At 38.3% G+C, this 14,352-nt stretch overlaps 1 protein-coding gene across 1 annotated transcript in view; it reads left to right on the top strand.

Moving 5' to 3' along the window:
• Positions 1 to 14,352, top strand: part of CNTN3 (contactin 3) — a 426,853-nt gene that overhangs the window by 83,002 nt on the left and 329,499 nt on the right. Inside the window, exon 2 of the mRNA XM_027863878.1 lies at positions 13,554 to 13,691. Coding sequence (XP_027719679.1) covers positions 13,637 to 13,691 — 55 coding nt within the window. The 5' untranslated portion in view covers positions 13,554 to 13,636. The remainder of the gene's footprint in view (positions 1 to 13,553; positions 13,692 to 14,352) is intronic.

Genomic DNA, 14,352 nt, shown 5'->3' with positions numbered 1-14,352 from the left:
TTCCTTCCTTCCTTCCTTCCTTCCTTCCTTCCTTCCTTCCTTCCTTCCTTCCTTCCTTCCTTCCCTCTCTCCTTCCCTCCCCCCCTCCTTCTTTCTTGTTTTCTTCCACAAAGTGACTAATATGCAAATATGTTTCATATGATTGCACATGTATAATCTATATCAGATTGCTTACTGATTAAGGGAAGGAAAGAAGGGAGGGAAAGAATTTGGAACTCAAAGTTTTTTTTTTTAGTGACTGTTAAAAATTGTTTTTATATGCAATTGTGGAAAAATAAAATATTACTAAAATATGACCCCCAAATAAATTTATTTAGGATTATTCTCAAATGGTTGGCAGTAACATCTAAGGAGGGGCCACCTCTTTTGTGTTTTTTTTTTCCTCTCACAAACTGCAAACTTATTACCAACCTTTTGTTGACCATCTGCTGAGTTGAGAAGTAATAGACTTCATATTTCCCCTTGAAATGGGCAATAAGAAACTACATTTACGTGCTAGATGTATCTCCAAAGCTTGCTCAGAATGAAAGAACTGTAATCTGGGGGCAAGACACTTATCCTTTCAGTGTTTCTCTTATCTTGTCTTCAAAATAAAGCATTTGGACTAGGTGATCTCTAAAGCCCTTTACAATTCTAAAAAAATGTAAAAAATATAAGATAACCGAATGCACCATCAGAAAGAATTGCTGATGTATAGGGAAACCTCAAATTGGCAAATTGTATTCACTCTCTTCTCTTCTCACTAGCTGATAACTATGAACCAGAGTTGGGGGGGGGGGGTTGAAATTGACAAGGATTCAGTATTTGGAGTTCAAGAGTCTTGTAAATTTCACCAGCATCCCCCTCTCCTTGCTAATTCTCAAGAAGGAGTGAAGAGGCAGGACAGATGGACAGCCCAACCTGTGTATGTATTCTTGGGACAAGTGCAGAGCTATGAACCAAAACCAAAATTGATTTCAAATGACTGATGTCTGGTCTACCTGGTTAGACTGTTTTGCAAATGAAATCAACACATTTTACTGAATGTCTATTATACGCAAGGCATTGTGGTGGTGTGAGAATATCTGAATTAAATGACTGTGTGCCATGATATCCTGTATAAATAGATATTCTAAAAGCACAACAGAATGCTCTATATAGATTCTGGTGTGCATTTGCTGTTTTTACTGGTGTACATTTGTTGTTTCTACAAATATGTAAATATTATAGGCAAGTCACGAATATAGCCTATCAGACTATTTCCTTTTTAGCCTGGTTTATGCTCATGAATCGAAGTTATTTCTCAGGTTGGAACTTGGAGGTTTGCTTAAAAGCCTTAAGGACAATAAAATTAATGGGAAAATCACTTCTAAGACTATATTCCTTTAGAATTTGTACACTTAAAAAAAAGATTTTGTGTGTATATTACCCACTGCTTTAAATATACCTGAAAAGAGCAGCTAAACATTTTTTTTCTTCTCTTTGGCAATGATTCTAAACTAAAGAAGCATAACACTTTGAGCTAATCCTCCCTCATTCTTTCTTTTCAAATCCTTTTCATATGATTATCAATGTGAATATTAATAGAGATATATTTATTTGATGTATATATTATAATATGAAATCTCGCTTTCTAGGCTACCCACCCAACTTATACTCTCAGGTTGGATCCTTGTGAGACAACTACAACAGGTTCAAAGTGTGCTGTGGGTCTAAATTCCTAAAACTGTAGTTCAGAAAAAGGCATCAATGGATTTACCTTCACTAATCAGCCAGTTGACACAGCTCATAGCAAAGACATTTGCTGACATGGCAGATTGAGAACATTAATTGGAAAACATCCCCTTCCATAAATGTGGGGTACACTCTCCCACAAATACATGAAGCATGTGGGGGCAGAGTGGACACATCTACGGAATGCACTGGTAGAGAGATACACAGGGAAAACACGTCTCCAGTAAAACTCATTTGGTGCTGCAATGTCTCTATGTGTCTTTTCTCTTCTCATCATGTTTTCATGTTGCTTGTCCCTGAACTTAGTTGGATATGTCACTAAGTGGGGTTCCTGGACTTCCTCTTCTAAGTAGCTAATTCAGCTCCAAAGGTGGACTTTCTGGGCCTACTCTTGTCTAGGTATATTGTCTTTTGTTAGGCAGGTTACTTAGTGAAAGGCATCATTACTAATTGGGTTAAGGAAGTGAGTCAATAAATATCTATTAAGCGCCCGCTATGTACCAGGCACACAAGGCAGCTAAGTGGCACAGTGGGTAGAGTGCCATACTTGGCATCAGAAAGACTCATCTTCTTGAGTTCAAATCTGGCCTCAAACACTAGCTGTGTGATCCTGGGCAAGTCACTTAACCCTGTTTGCCTGAGTTTCCTCATCTGTAAAATGAGCTGGAGAAGGAAACGGCAAACCACTCCAATATCTTTGCCAAGAAAACCCCAAATGGGGTCACAAAGAGTCAAACATGATTAAAAAATGACAACAACAATGTGCCAGGCATTGTGCTCAGTGCTGAGGATGTAAAGAAAGGCAGAAACAGTAAGTGCCCTAAAGGAACTCACGGTCTAGTGAAAGAAACAATATGTCATTCTGTATGAACACAATATACAGTGAATAAACTGAATGTAATCTCAGAGGAAAGGATTAAAGAGTTAAAGAGAACCAGGAAAGACTTCTTACACATCTCCATCTCTTTCCCCTCTGTCCTGGCAGAGAACATTTCCCTCTCAAGAGGGAACTGCTGTCTCTTCTCTAGGTGGTTCTCTTTTCTCCTGCTAGAGATTAATTGAGCTCTGTATGTCTCAACCAATACCTTAGAGGGTGTCTGGCTTTTGGAAAGACCACCATGGGCCAATCTGTAATGCCAAGAAAAAAATTGAATTAAAAATGCCTTCACTTTTCCTAAAGAAGTATAATTAATTTAAAAAATTTTGATGTCGTGTTTTCTATGTTACCTGCCCATTACATCCTGTAATTTCATCAAATGACATGTGGGATAACTCAATGGATTGGGAATTCACTGATCAAATCTCCCTTTCTTCCACTTTATGGATAATAGATATTGTTTTGATTAAGCAAAAGTAAACATCCTGGGGCATATTTTTGATCTTATCCTGAGGGCCAGCATTTCTTTAATCAGCTGACATAAAAAAAGAGTATGGTTGTCACCATGAATTGAATTTAGGTTTGAAAACTACCCAGAATCCTCATTTTCCTGAAAAATAAACTGAGGCTGAAGGAGGTAAAATAGAATATCCAATGTCATCCAATTGTTACAAATATGTTATGAATGCATATCATTGACGTTTTAAGAGGTATCCAGTGTCTGCATGAATAGTATAAAGTCCTAAAGGCAAGAGGTGACATTTTGGTTGGTATCTCTCTTGCCTCTGTAGTTTTTTTGTTATTTATTTAAGCTTGGAATTTCAGAAGAGAGATCTTAAATTCTGCTCTTTTTTTCCCCCAATATAAGAGCTAGTGATGATGAGAAGTCACGATTAGGTTGTGCTCATCACCTTTTAACTCCAAATCCTTTTCCTACTTTTACTTGAACTAGTGGAGAAACCTTATTTACTTTTATTAATTGACAATAGAAATGGAATAATTTGATATTCTTCCAAATCAGCAGTTTTGCCTTTAGGCTTTCAGTATTTAATGTACACACTGATATATACCAGAATATACACCTTGGGATATCTACCAAATCTGAAGTTAATCCACTCTCACACTTTTGTGTGTGTGTGTGTTCGAATCTTGAGGATCTGGATGAAGGTGAGGTAGTTACTACCTGGATTTCCCTTTTCTCTGCTCTTTTCTTGCCAGATTTCCTTATATGGAGGTTTAAAGAAACTGCAGGAAAGACTTCAAGTGGCTGTATGGTTGAACATTATATGTTGTGCTTTCTCACTTTTCTTTATACTGAGATAACTGTTACATGAAATATAGATATCACATATGAAAACCTTATATGATAGATAACTTATCATATGTGTGATATATGATGTCATTTATGTGACATTATATATATACATAATGCCTCATATTATGGATAATGGTTTATGAAGTACCTTTTAAACAGTAGGTGATAGTCCTCAAGCGATAGTTCTCGGTCCCCATAAATATACTTCTTCCTGGGTTGACATAGAAAGTAAATATTTTGCTAATGAGTGGGGTACAAAGGGAAGTGTGGTAAATTGGGAATCAAAAGAGCTAGTTTCATATTTCAATTCTGATTCCTCCTCCGTGATCTTGGACAAAATGGGAGGTATTGTGACATGGCATATAAAGTGCTTGGCTTAGAAAAATCTTAGAACAAAATCCCACCTCTGACACTTATTAGCTCTATGGTCCTGGACAAGTCACTTATTTCTTTGAGCCTCAGTTTCCTCACCTGTAAAATTCGGCCATAATAGATGGTTTCTGAGGTTCCTTGCAACTCTGAAGCTATGATCCTATATATGCATTTATATGTAGTTGTCTGTAGGCCCTATAGAACTTTTAACGGGCTCATAATTAAGTATCTTTAAGTGTCAGGCTAGAGAATAGGGAGAAAAAAACCCCAACATATTCACTGATCTCAATACAACGTCACATGTATGTAAAGATGTGTGCTTTTTGATAATGAAAAGGAGCAATCATTTTAATTTTCTTTCTTTCCTGTATCTGTGAGAGTTTCCACTATCTTTTCTTTGTCAAAAAGACCACTTTTCATCCAACATCTTTTGGCTCTCAGTTGTATAGGATTTAGAACTAGAAGAGGACTAAGAGATCATTTTGTCCACTTGTCTCATTCTACAGATAAAGAAACTCATGCCAGGAGAAATTGTGATTTGCCCAAATAGTAAATGACTACGACAGGATTTCAGAGAGACAAAACAATGGAGTTGAAAGAGACCTCAGAACCTTTATCTCTACTGGTATACCCAATGTCCCACCAAGTGGTCATCCACCTTGCTCTTGAAGGACTAATGCGAGGGCCCCCCACCAACTCCTGAGCCAGCCCACTCCACTTTTAATAGTTAGGAAGGTTTACTTTAGATTAAGCTGAACTCGGCCTCTATACAGTTTCTGCCAGTTACTTCTAACTCTATGCTTTGAAGCCAAGCCGACGATACCTATTCCTTCTTCCAAAAACATTTGAAGGCATAGTTTTTCTAAGTTAAGCATCTCCAGGTCTCTCTCTGTAGGGTGTGGTTACCTTTTCCTTTGACTACTCTTCCCTGGATGGTCTCCAGCTTGTCAAGTGTGGTGTCTTGAACTGAACACAAGGCTCAAGATGTTGTCTGAACAGAGCAGGCAAAGTGCAATAGGGGATAGAAGGCCTCACAGGTAGGCTGCTGACAGCTGTCCTGACCTCAGATGTTGGAGTAGTATAATGACAGACTATCAACACAAGCAAGAGAGTTAAAAAGAATAGACGTTCTTCACCTGTAAGGCCACAGTGATCAAACACCGGTCAAGTACAAATCTTGGTAGTTCTTATTCGGAATCTACTCCAGTGGAGTTGAGCACCAAGGTCTTCCCTTATTTACCGTTTTTCTCCATGGATTTGACATTCATGTTGCTACAGATGCATCCAGCATGGAGTGGAGAATCCATCAGGCCTGAGAAAGTGGGAAGCTGCCTCAGTGGGATCTTTTTATAGGGTCAGAAGAATACTGTGGACATTGTCATTAGTGCAAAGTAATGAAATGGACATGAAAGAAAGAAACATTAATATCTAGTTGCTTATGTGTCAGAGGCCACTGTCCATCGGCTTCCCTCAACTCTCAGTGTCATGTAATCCTATATTCTCTACTATCTAAAGACTTCTTCCTTAAAATCCTTTCTGTTCTTCAGGACCTGCTGCCTCCCTTGTAATGTGAATAGGCTTGATAACAGCCTATCACAGAAACCACTTCATAAAGCCTTGTTGATTGATTGTCCTCATGTGTTCTGATATTATGTTTCTTAGGCTTCTTAAGATTGCATTGGGTTGCTGAGTGGGGAAAGCACCATTGTGTACTCTTGGACTTGTAGTCTACCAAAAACCTTAGATATTTTTCAACTGAATTCAGTTAAGTCATGTTCTCATCATCTACACTGTACTTGTGAAATTGATTTTTGATACCAAGCATAGCACTTTACATTTATCTCTGTAAAATTTATTCTATTAGTTTGGCCTATTGTTCTAACCTAGAGATGCTTTGTGAACCCTTGCTCTGTCATCCAACATATTAGCTATTCTTCTCAGTTTTGTGCCATCCACAAATGTGAAAAACATACACTTTCTGCTGAGTCTCTGATAGAAATGTCGAACATGACAGAGACAAGAACAGATACCCAGTGCATGCCATTGGAGACTTTCTTTCGAAATAACATTAACCCAGGCCCTCTGAGTTTGTTTTGAACAAAGGTTCTTTTGAAATAAAATCCAGCTAGTTTCACTACATCCAATTTGTTCCTTCCTCCCTCATCATCATAGCCTTTCCCAGGTTACTATGGTACCTCTTCAAACCATTCCCCATAAGTTTTATTTGTACATTTGTCTATCAAGTATATGGACAGTAAGTTGAATTGGTTCATTATCATTGCTTTTTACACAAATCATTGGCATTGTCTCCTTTTCCCTCAGTCAGGGTATCCGATCCAAAGGTCCTATTCATTTATTTCACTCTAGCTGCCATTTTTTTCTTAGTTCACCCCCTTTTCCCATGATACAATGTGTTGATGTTCAAACCTGTTGATTATGGCTTAAGTTGCTTATATATTATCTGTTCAATAAATTCCCCTCACGTAAGCCTGATTTGAACTCAAGCCTAGCACTCTGTCCATTGTGCCACCAATCTGCCTCACAGCCGTAACAGTACAATATGCAAACAACTGTGTATAGAAAAGATTGATTTAGGATAAACTGGGGGGTAGTCCCAGAAGGATGATGCTAAGATTAAGGAGGACTGTTAACTCAATTTAATCCTTTATTCTATATATTTTAAAAATACTTTAATCTTGTTGATGTCAACCTTGAAAACAAATGACCAAAGAGGTTTTGCAACTGCTGTTAATTCTAAAATACTAAAGAGCTCACTCAGGTTGTCACAACCACAGTTAACTCTGAAATAAAATAAAAAACCAAAATAAAACCAAAGAAACAACAGTGGCCACAAGCAAAAAGTTGGTTTTTTTTTTCAAATTCCACTGGAGGAGAGAAACTAGACATGTGCCAGGACCCCTTCTACTAGGAGACCCACTTTACTGTGGGCAAATCTCAATACATTTGCTAGAGGTTATGCAGTGAGCTGTAGCCCTGACAATGAGGGATTCCAGCAACAATGCAACAAGTTTGATTCAAAGCAGGTCTTCATGATCAGAACATGGGTAATGCAAGTGCCTGCCTTAGCTCAGAGACCACCTGGTGCTGCTGTGAAACAGTTCTGGGATTTTGCTATCACTGAGTTCACCCAGAGGATGAGGGCAAAGGATTGTTGTTATGCCAAGCTCATGACACAGCTTGCTTGCTGGGCCTTAGCTCTGGAAGACAGGGTATAGTAAAAAGAGTGGGGTGGGCTTGTCATGGGGATCTTGACATTGATAAATTCTTTATTCATCTGTATCAGTCTCTGTTCAGACAGTTGTCATTTTTTTCCTCTTCAATGGAATTCTTTTCTTTGTGTACTCAGAATTTAATTTTTGAGCACCTGCCATCCCTGAAGCATTTTAGTCCATGGGATTCTACATATCCTTTCTCTGAACCTTCTGAAATCTTTTTTTCCCCCCAAATCTAGGTAGAATTTCAGATGACACCCGGATTTCCCTTTCTTGTTTATTACACACTTTAGGATGAAGGGATCACTTCACCCCAAGATTTTCATTAGAATCCCCAATAGAATATTTACTTAGATAATTTTATAGTAAGAACAATTGGTGCAGGATTCCTCCCCACCCTTTCAAGCCCCCAAATATGGGAAACACTTTCATATGTTTGTAAAAAGTCCAGGGTAAAATGAGATCAATCTTGTTAAAACTCATACAGCAAAAGGTTCATATACTCATGGCTTCTGATTATTTGGATGTCTTTTACCCCATTATGCAGTTCTCATAGAAGTTCCTCTTATGTGGAATGCAGCTTTACTCTGGGCACTTGTTAAAGATATAAAGTTAAATTTCCTCAGTGTTTCTTGTTTGTCTTTGGTAGACCTGGCTAAAAGCCAATGACTGCTGTTCTGGGGACGTTGTTCTAGGGCACCTATCAGAAGTCAAAAATCCTTGAACGAATTCACAAGGTCATCCTCTGGTCAGGTAAGGGCAAGAGATAGAACCTCAACTCCTTCCTCGTCCCCACCCCAAACAACTCAGTCTTTCTGGAATTACAGCGCTCTCTAGCTGGTCTACCATTAAATGTTTGAGTTCTGCACTGGCTTGCTATTTTATCTAAATACCCAGAATGTCTGACTGAGTCTTTTCAGACCATCCCTGTTCTGAGTTAGGACTTTTCATTTAATCCAAAGTCTTTGACTCTTCAAATTGATTAAAAACTTTTCACACCTAGTTTAATGCTTTTGATTGATTGATTGCTTCAATAGACTTGTTCTCATCTGATTAAGCTAGTTAATTGAAGTAGAGTAGGGTGATAGGCAGTTTGATTCAATTGATCCCAGCTCTGGTAAGTAAGATCCTCAATTTGGGGGCAGGAAGGACACTTAGGAATTATAGAATCTAACCCTCATTTCAAAGATGAATAAATTAAATACCAGAAAAGTAAAATGACTTGCCCACCCAATGGGGTAGAGTTACAAATGTGCTGTCAGAGTCAGGATTTGAACCCAGATCCCCTTAATTCCAAATCTGACACTTGAAGACAATGACTTCACAATGTCCAGAATAAGCTCATTATCCTCCATCCGAAACCCCTTCCTCCCCCAGACTCCCTACCTCTTCTTAGATTGCCATAGTCATTTTAGTCATTTAGTTTCAAAACTTTGGAATCATTCCTGACTCTCAGCTCTTCCCATTAATCCTTACTCTACCTAACTGCAAAGTTCTGCTAATTCTGCCTCCACAGCATTTCTCATGCCCAGGTCATTCTCTCTACTCACACACTCACTTCTCTAGTTCAGGCCTTTTGCCTGCACTATTGCAACAACCTCCTGATTGGATTCTTGGCTTCTAGTCTCTACCCCTCTAAAACGCATCCTCCGTATGGCTGCCTAAACAATTTCCTTTAAGATGTCTGTCCTTCCCTGCTCAAAAAAAACTCAAGCGGCACCATGGTGTCTCGAAGATAAGGTTACTCCTCAGCCTGATATTTAAACCTTTCACAGTGTGCATTTAGCATAATTGTCCATTATTTCACATTATTCCCCTTTATGTTCCTACCAAACTGGCCAACTAGCTCTTCCAACTCCATTTCCCACCTACTGCCACTTGACTTTGTTCTCCACTTGGAGTGCTTACCTTACTTACTTACTCTATTACCTGGGGGTAGCATTTCCTGATCCCAACTCCTCCTTCAGTTATCTTCTATTTAGCAATCAGTTTATGTCCTGTTCCTAAGTAGAATGTAAGCTCCAGGAGGACAGGCACTATTTGGGGTTCTTATTCTTGTAACTCAGGTGGCTTGGAGAAATAATAGGTAATAAATCACATAAATGTTTGTGGAATGACATTATTCCATGAAGCTTTGTGCTGACTTCTAAAGTCAGAATAAAAGAACAAAATATATATAAGGATAAGATTCCTCAGGGCTCTATAATCCAATTATTTTCTAAGACTGGAACTTTATTGTATTTTTACCCTCTCCATCTTCCCATTTTCCAATATTACTTTTCCCACCCTCTGGATTTCTTTTTAGCTCCTATTATTCCTGATGTTTGTATTATACTTAACTATATACATTGTATATGAACCCAGGAATGGAATTATTAAAAAAATCCATATGTGCCCAGAATAACAGTATTTAGTTAAAATTTGAATAGAGTTGAATAAATGCTTATTGATCAACTGACTAAACAAATAGATACCTTGATGCTTTTTGAAATCATCTTCTTGTCCACAGGCAGGATAAAGGCTGCTTCCAGTGTAAAAGAGAGTAGAAAAATAGACGCTCCCCCACTTCCCCAAGAGCTTCTGGAGCATCAGCCAGTAAATATTGGAGTTTATAGAAGGAGATGGGCAATTTTAAGGCAGGATGGTTTATTATTTCTTCCTGTCTGAAACTAATTCTCTGTTCCTACATAGTTAGCTCTCTAAGATAGATGGGAGCTCCACAGGGTATGCCCTGTTGGTGGGAAATGTATTTGAGGTCATCATGAGTGAGGTGAGTCTTGGCCACCTTGCTGTTCCTCGACCACAGCTCCCCATTTCCCAAGTCTTGTGTGTTAAACCTCGAATGATCTCACTCTTTATCTTCACCTTCTAGATTGCTTTGCTTTCTTCAGGTGTCAATTAAAGTCTCAATTTTTGCCAGATGCCTTTACCAGTCCTAAATTTTAGGGCCATCTCTCTGAGACTATCACTAAAGTGTAAATCTTCTTCCTACTGTTGAACCCCAATAAATTACAGTCTGTTCTAAGAGAGAGACAAATAAAATTAGGGTGTGTGTGTCCACAGTTTAATTTCTCTCAAGCTGGCTTGAACATGCATTGCATGGGAGTTCAGTCTGAAACTGGGTCCCCCTAAGGGGGTCAGTTCAGAACTAGCTCAATTTGGGATTTGAGGGTATGGGATTATATGCCCTTCAAAAAGTAGGTGTTCCCAAGGAATACCAATCAACTTTGATTGGTCAAAACTCTCTGGGAGGCTATATTAAAATGGGCTCTATTAAAATGAGCTCTTGAGTATGTGATTTAGGTCACTTAATCTAGGTCAACAGGGCCTGGTATCACCCACCATCCAGAGGAAATACAACACCCAATCTTTGGGCTGTGTAGGCAGAAGAAATATTTCTCCTCCCAAGCCTGAGTAGGATAAAAACAATTCAGGCCTAGGTTGGAGTTTGACCAGGACTCAATGCAATCTCATTATCAGTAATGTCCTGAAAACTTTGGAGCAGAAGAGAGGCTGGGAGCTCTGAGTCTCCAAGACACAGATCACTAAGAGAAATAATTTTTAACATTATGTCGTTACTTTCATTTTGTCCCACCTGTTAGACTGTTAGGCAGCTAGGTACCACAGTGAATAGAATGTTGGGCCTAGAGATGGGGCACCCAAGTTCATATCTATCCTCAGTTACTTAATAGTTGCGTGACCATGGGCACAAAACATAACCTTTATCTATCTTAGTTGGCTAACCTGTGAAATGGGCCTAATGACCACACCCTTTCTCACAGTTGTTTAGGAATTCAAATAAGATCATATTTGTAGAGTGCTTAGCATAGTGCCTGATGCAAATTAGACTCTTAATAAATGGCAGTTAACTGACTGACTAGGTCTCTTCCTTATTGCTATTCACTTCCTCTAAGAAGGATTGTTTTAAAACCTTTTTCCCCCTTTTGCTGAAATGGCCATTTGAATAGTTGGGAGTACTTAGTATTGCAGGAAAATCTTTGACTAGGTAATCAGCAAGCATTTACTTTGGAAATCTTAATATGCCTAAGGAAGGGAACTCTGGTATACTAAGGCTGTATGCTTCTTCTGCTCATAATTTGCATGGAGTGTGTTTTGCCTTTCTTTGTATCCCCACTGCTTAGTACAGTGCCTGGAACAGATAATTAATAAATGCTTATTAAATGATGACCCATCAGAGCTGCAATTTGATTGATAATTGATACAAGGAACTTTAAGTGAGAAAATTCCCTTCAAGTTTAAGGATCTTCACCTGCCCTGAAACTTTTAGTACTAGGAGGTTGTATGGGATGCTGAGAAATTATGTGACCTGCCCTGGGTCACTTACGCAGCATTTGTAAGAGACTGGCCTTGAACCTAGGTCATCCTGACTTGGAAATTGGCTCTCTCCCACCAGAGAATTCTTTCTCTTTCACGTTCTATTTTTTTTTCTACTACTTGAATGACATGCTTAAAGTAAATTTATAAGCAGTTTAGTAATGAAAGAGATTTAGTAAATTACATCTCTCTGTGAGTTAACATATATAAAGTGTTTTGAACTCCTTAATGTGCAGTATACAAGCATCATTGTTATCTAGTGCTTTAAGACTTCCAAACCTCATCGTTTGCCTTAGCTGATTTGATCCTCCGAATAGTTCTTTAAATTAGATTGTATATTTATTTTTACTTTGCAGATGAGGAAACAGACTCAGAGCATTTAAGTGACTTACCTAGGTCATATATCTTTTAAGTGTCTGAAATGGTATGTAAATCCATAGTCCTGGCTCAGAAGCTAGGTCTTTCTTCAATATTATTTAACTCTTTTGTATTCTATTTTCTTTTTCTTTCCTTCTTTTTAAAGTATTTATATGAAATACTTGAATAAAATAGACCATGTACATGGCAGTAGGTGCTTAATAAATGCTTCTTGATCTATTGATCTCAGGCTCCTAAGACCAGTTGTCTCTCTGCTCTGCCATAGTGATGGGGTGATGGGACTTGGACCCTGAATTTTCCCATATATTCCCGGTTCCTGAATTTTCCAACACATTTCAGCAGCCCAGGTCACTGGCATCTCTCCTGAGGCATCTGGCCCATTTCAGCCCACCTAGATATTCAACAATCCTTTCATAGTCCTCTTGACCCACCCCAGATCACTTAACTCCTTACCCTGTCTGCACCTGGCCCACCCCAGGCCATTTACCATTCTTTAATCCCATACAGATCTTTTCACTTTCCCTTTTTTGTATGTAATATCAGTCTCACCCCCATTAAGTTGCAGATTTACTAGGAATCTAGCCAGCTCCTTTTGGCTTTACAGTAAACCTTGTCACTTTGACTGAAAGAAGGTTTGAGTGTTTGAATTCATTCCAGGCAGACTTGCCCTGCACCCTGACATTTCAGGGTTCCCAGCAACCTCCAACCACATCAGTAGTGCCTTTTAAATGGAGCCAGTTGAATTGAATTGAGCCATTTATTTGACCAGGTGAACATTGGTCACCTATTCTTGTGAATATTTAAGATGGCAGAGTCAATCACCCCTGGAATGTATTGATGTTTCCACTTTGAAATTAGGTGTAGAATTATAGTTCTTTCACCTTTTACAGCCACTTTATTTTTATGCCATGGATTCTTTCTTGGAGTAGGTCAGACATACATATGTATTATTTAAATAGATAATACTCTACATACAAGGGATCACCAAAATGAAATGAAATTGAATGAAATAAGTTCCACGTGAAGATGAGTACAGATATACTTTTTGTGAGTATATGTATGTATCTCTGTTTCACATATTTGATTTTGTTAGCCCCATAGCCAAATTGACATGAGTTGCATAATTTATCATTCCAGTTTCTGGTCTATTTTGATATATAATTTCTTTCAAAGGACCCCTGTTTTATTTCAGAGATGATTACTTCCCTTTAAGGATTTTGAGTGGCTGTCAATCTTTTCCCCCCCAAGCAGAGGAGAAAACAACCCCCTTTTTAAAAAAAAAATCAGTGCCTATATTCTAAATATTTCTCTCTGTTTATATATTTTACAGATTAAAGGACTTACCTGAAGACAAAATATTCTGCAATTCATCAGATACAGGACAAAAGTTACTCTTGCTATTAGCAATTAAAGATGATGTTGTCGTGGAAACAGTTGATCCTGCTTTCATTCATTGGCTCCTTAAGAGGTAACAAGCTTTATTTTCTAACTTGAGGTTGGAACAACATCTAGGTCATGTGTCTAAATGGTTTTTAAGTGTTCTAGCAAACATCCAGCAAAAGTTATTTTCCTGATGGAAATTTCTGATTGTCTGTTAAGATTGTTTTCCCCTTGATTTTAGCAGGGCTCATTCTAACATATTCTAACATTCAGAACAAGGAGAAAAATTTAGGTCCTGCTACAGGTGCATTCCCATATATGTGTTATGGGGTTTCTAAATATTACTATATAGATAGATCTGCCGAGTAGAATATTATGCACAATTGATATGGGTAGAGACTGCTTGGGTGACAACTGGAACTATCCTATGTGATACTTGAGGTAATTTAGTGGTTATGAAGTTATTAAGTATACTGACTTTTATGGTACCTTTTTTAAGTCTGCAGGATTGGGCATTGTTTACTGTCACTCTCTTAATTCACCCCTGAGCCTTCACTGAGCAAATTTAAAGAAAACAAAAAGGAATGTATAGTTACATAGTCCTTGGCAAAACAAATTCTCACATTGGCCATATCCAAAACCACTATGTTCCTTTCTGCATTTTAAGTTCATCACTTTTCCACAGAAGATGAATGTTGTATTTCAACTTCATTCATTTGGACTTGTGGCTAGTCATTGTCTTGATGAGA

The sequence above is a fragment of the Vombatus ursinus genome, unplaced genomic scaffold, assembly GCF_900497805.2.
Source record: "Vombatus ursinus unplaced genomic scaffold, bare-nosed wombat genome assembly UNPS02014773.1, whole genome shotgun sequence".
NCBI lineage: Eukaryota > Metazoa > Chordata > Mammalia > Diprotodontia > Vombatidae > Vombatus > Vombatus ursinus.
Note: the sequence above shows the minus strand (reverse complement) of the source record. Positions and strands in the feature narration are given on the sequence as shown.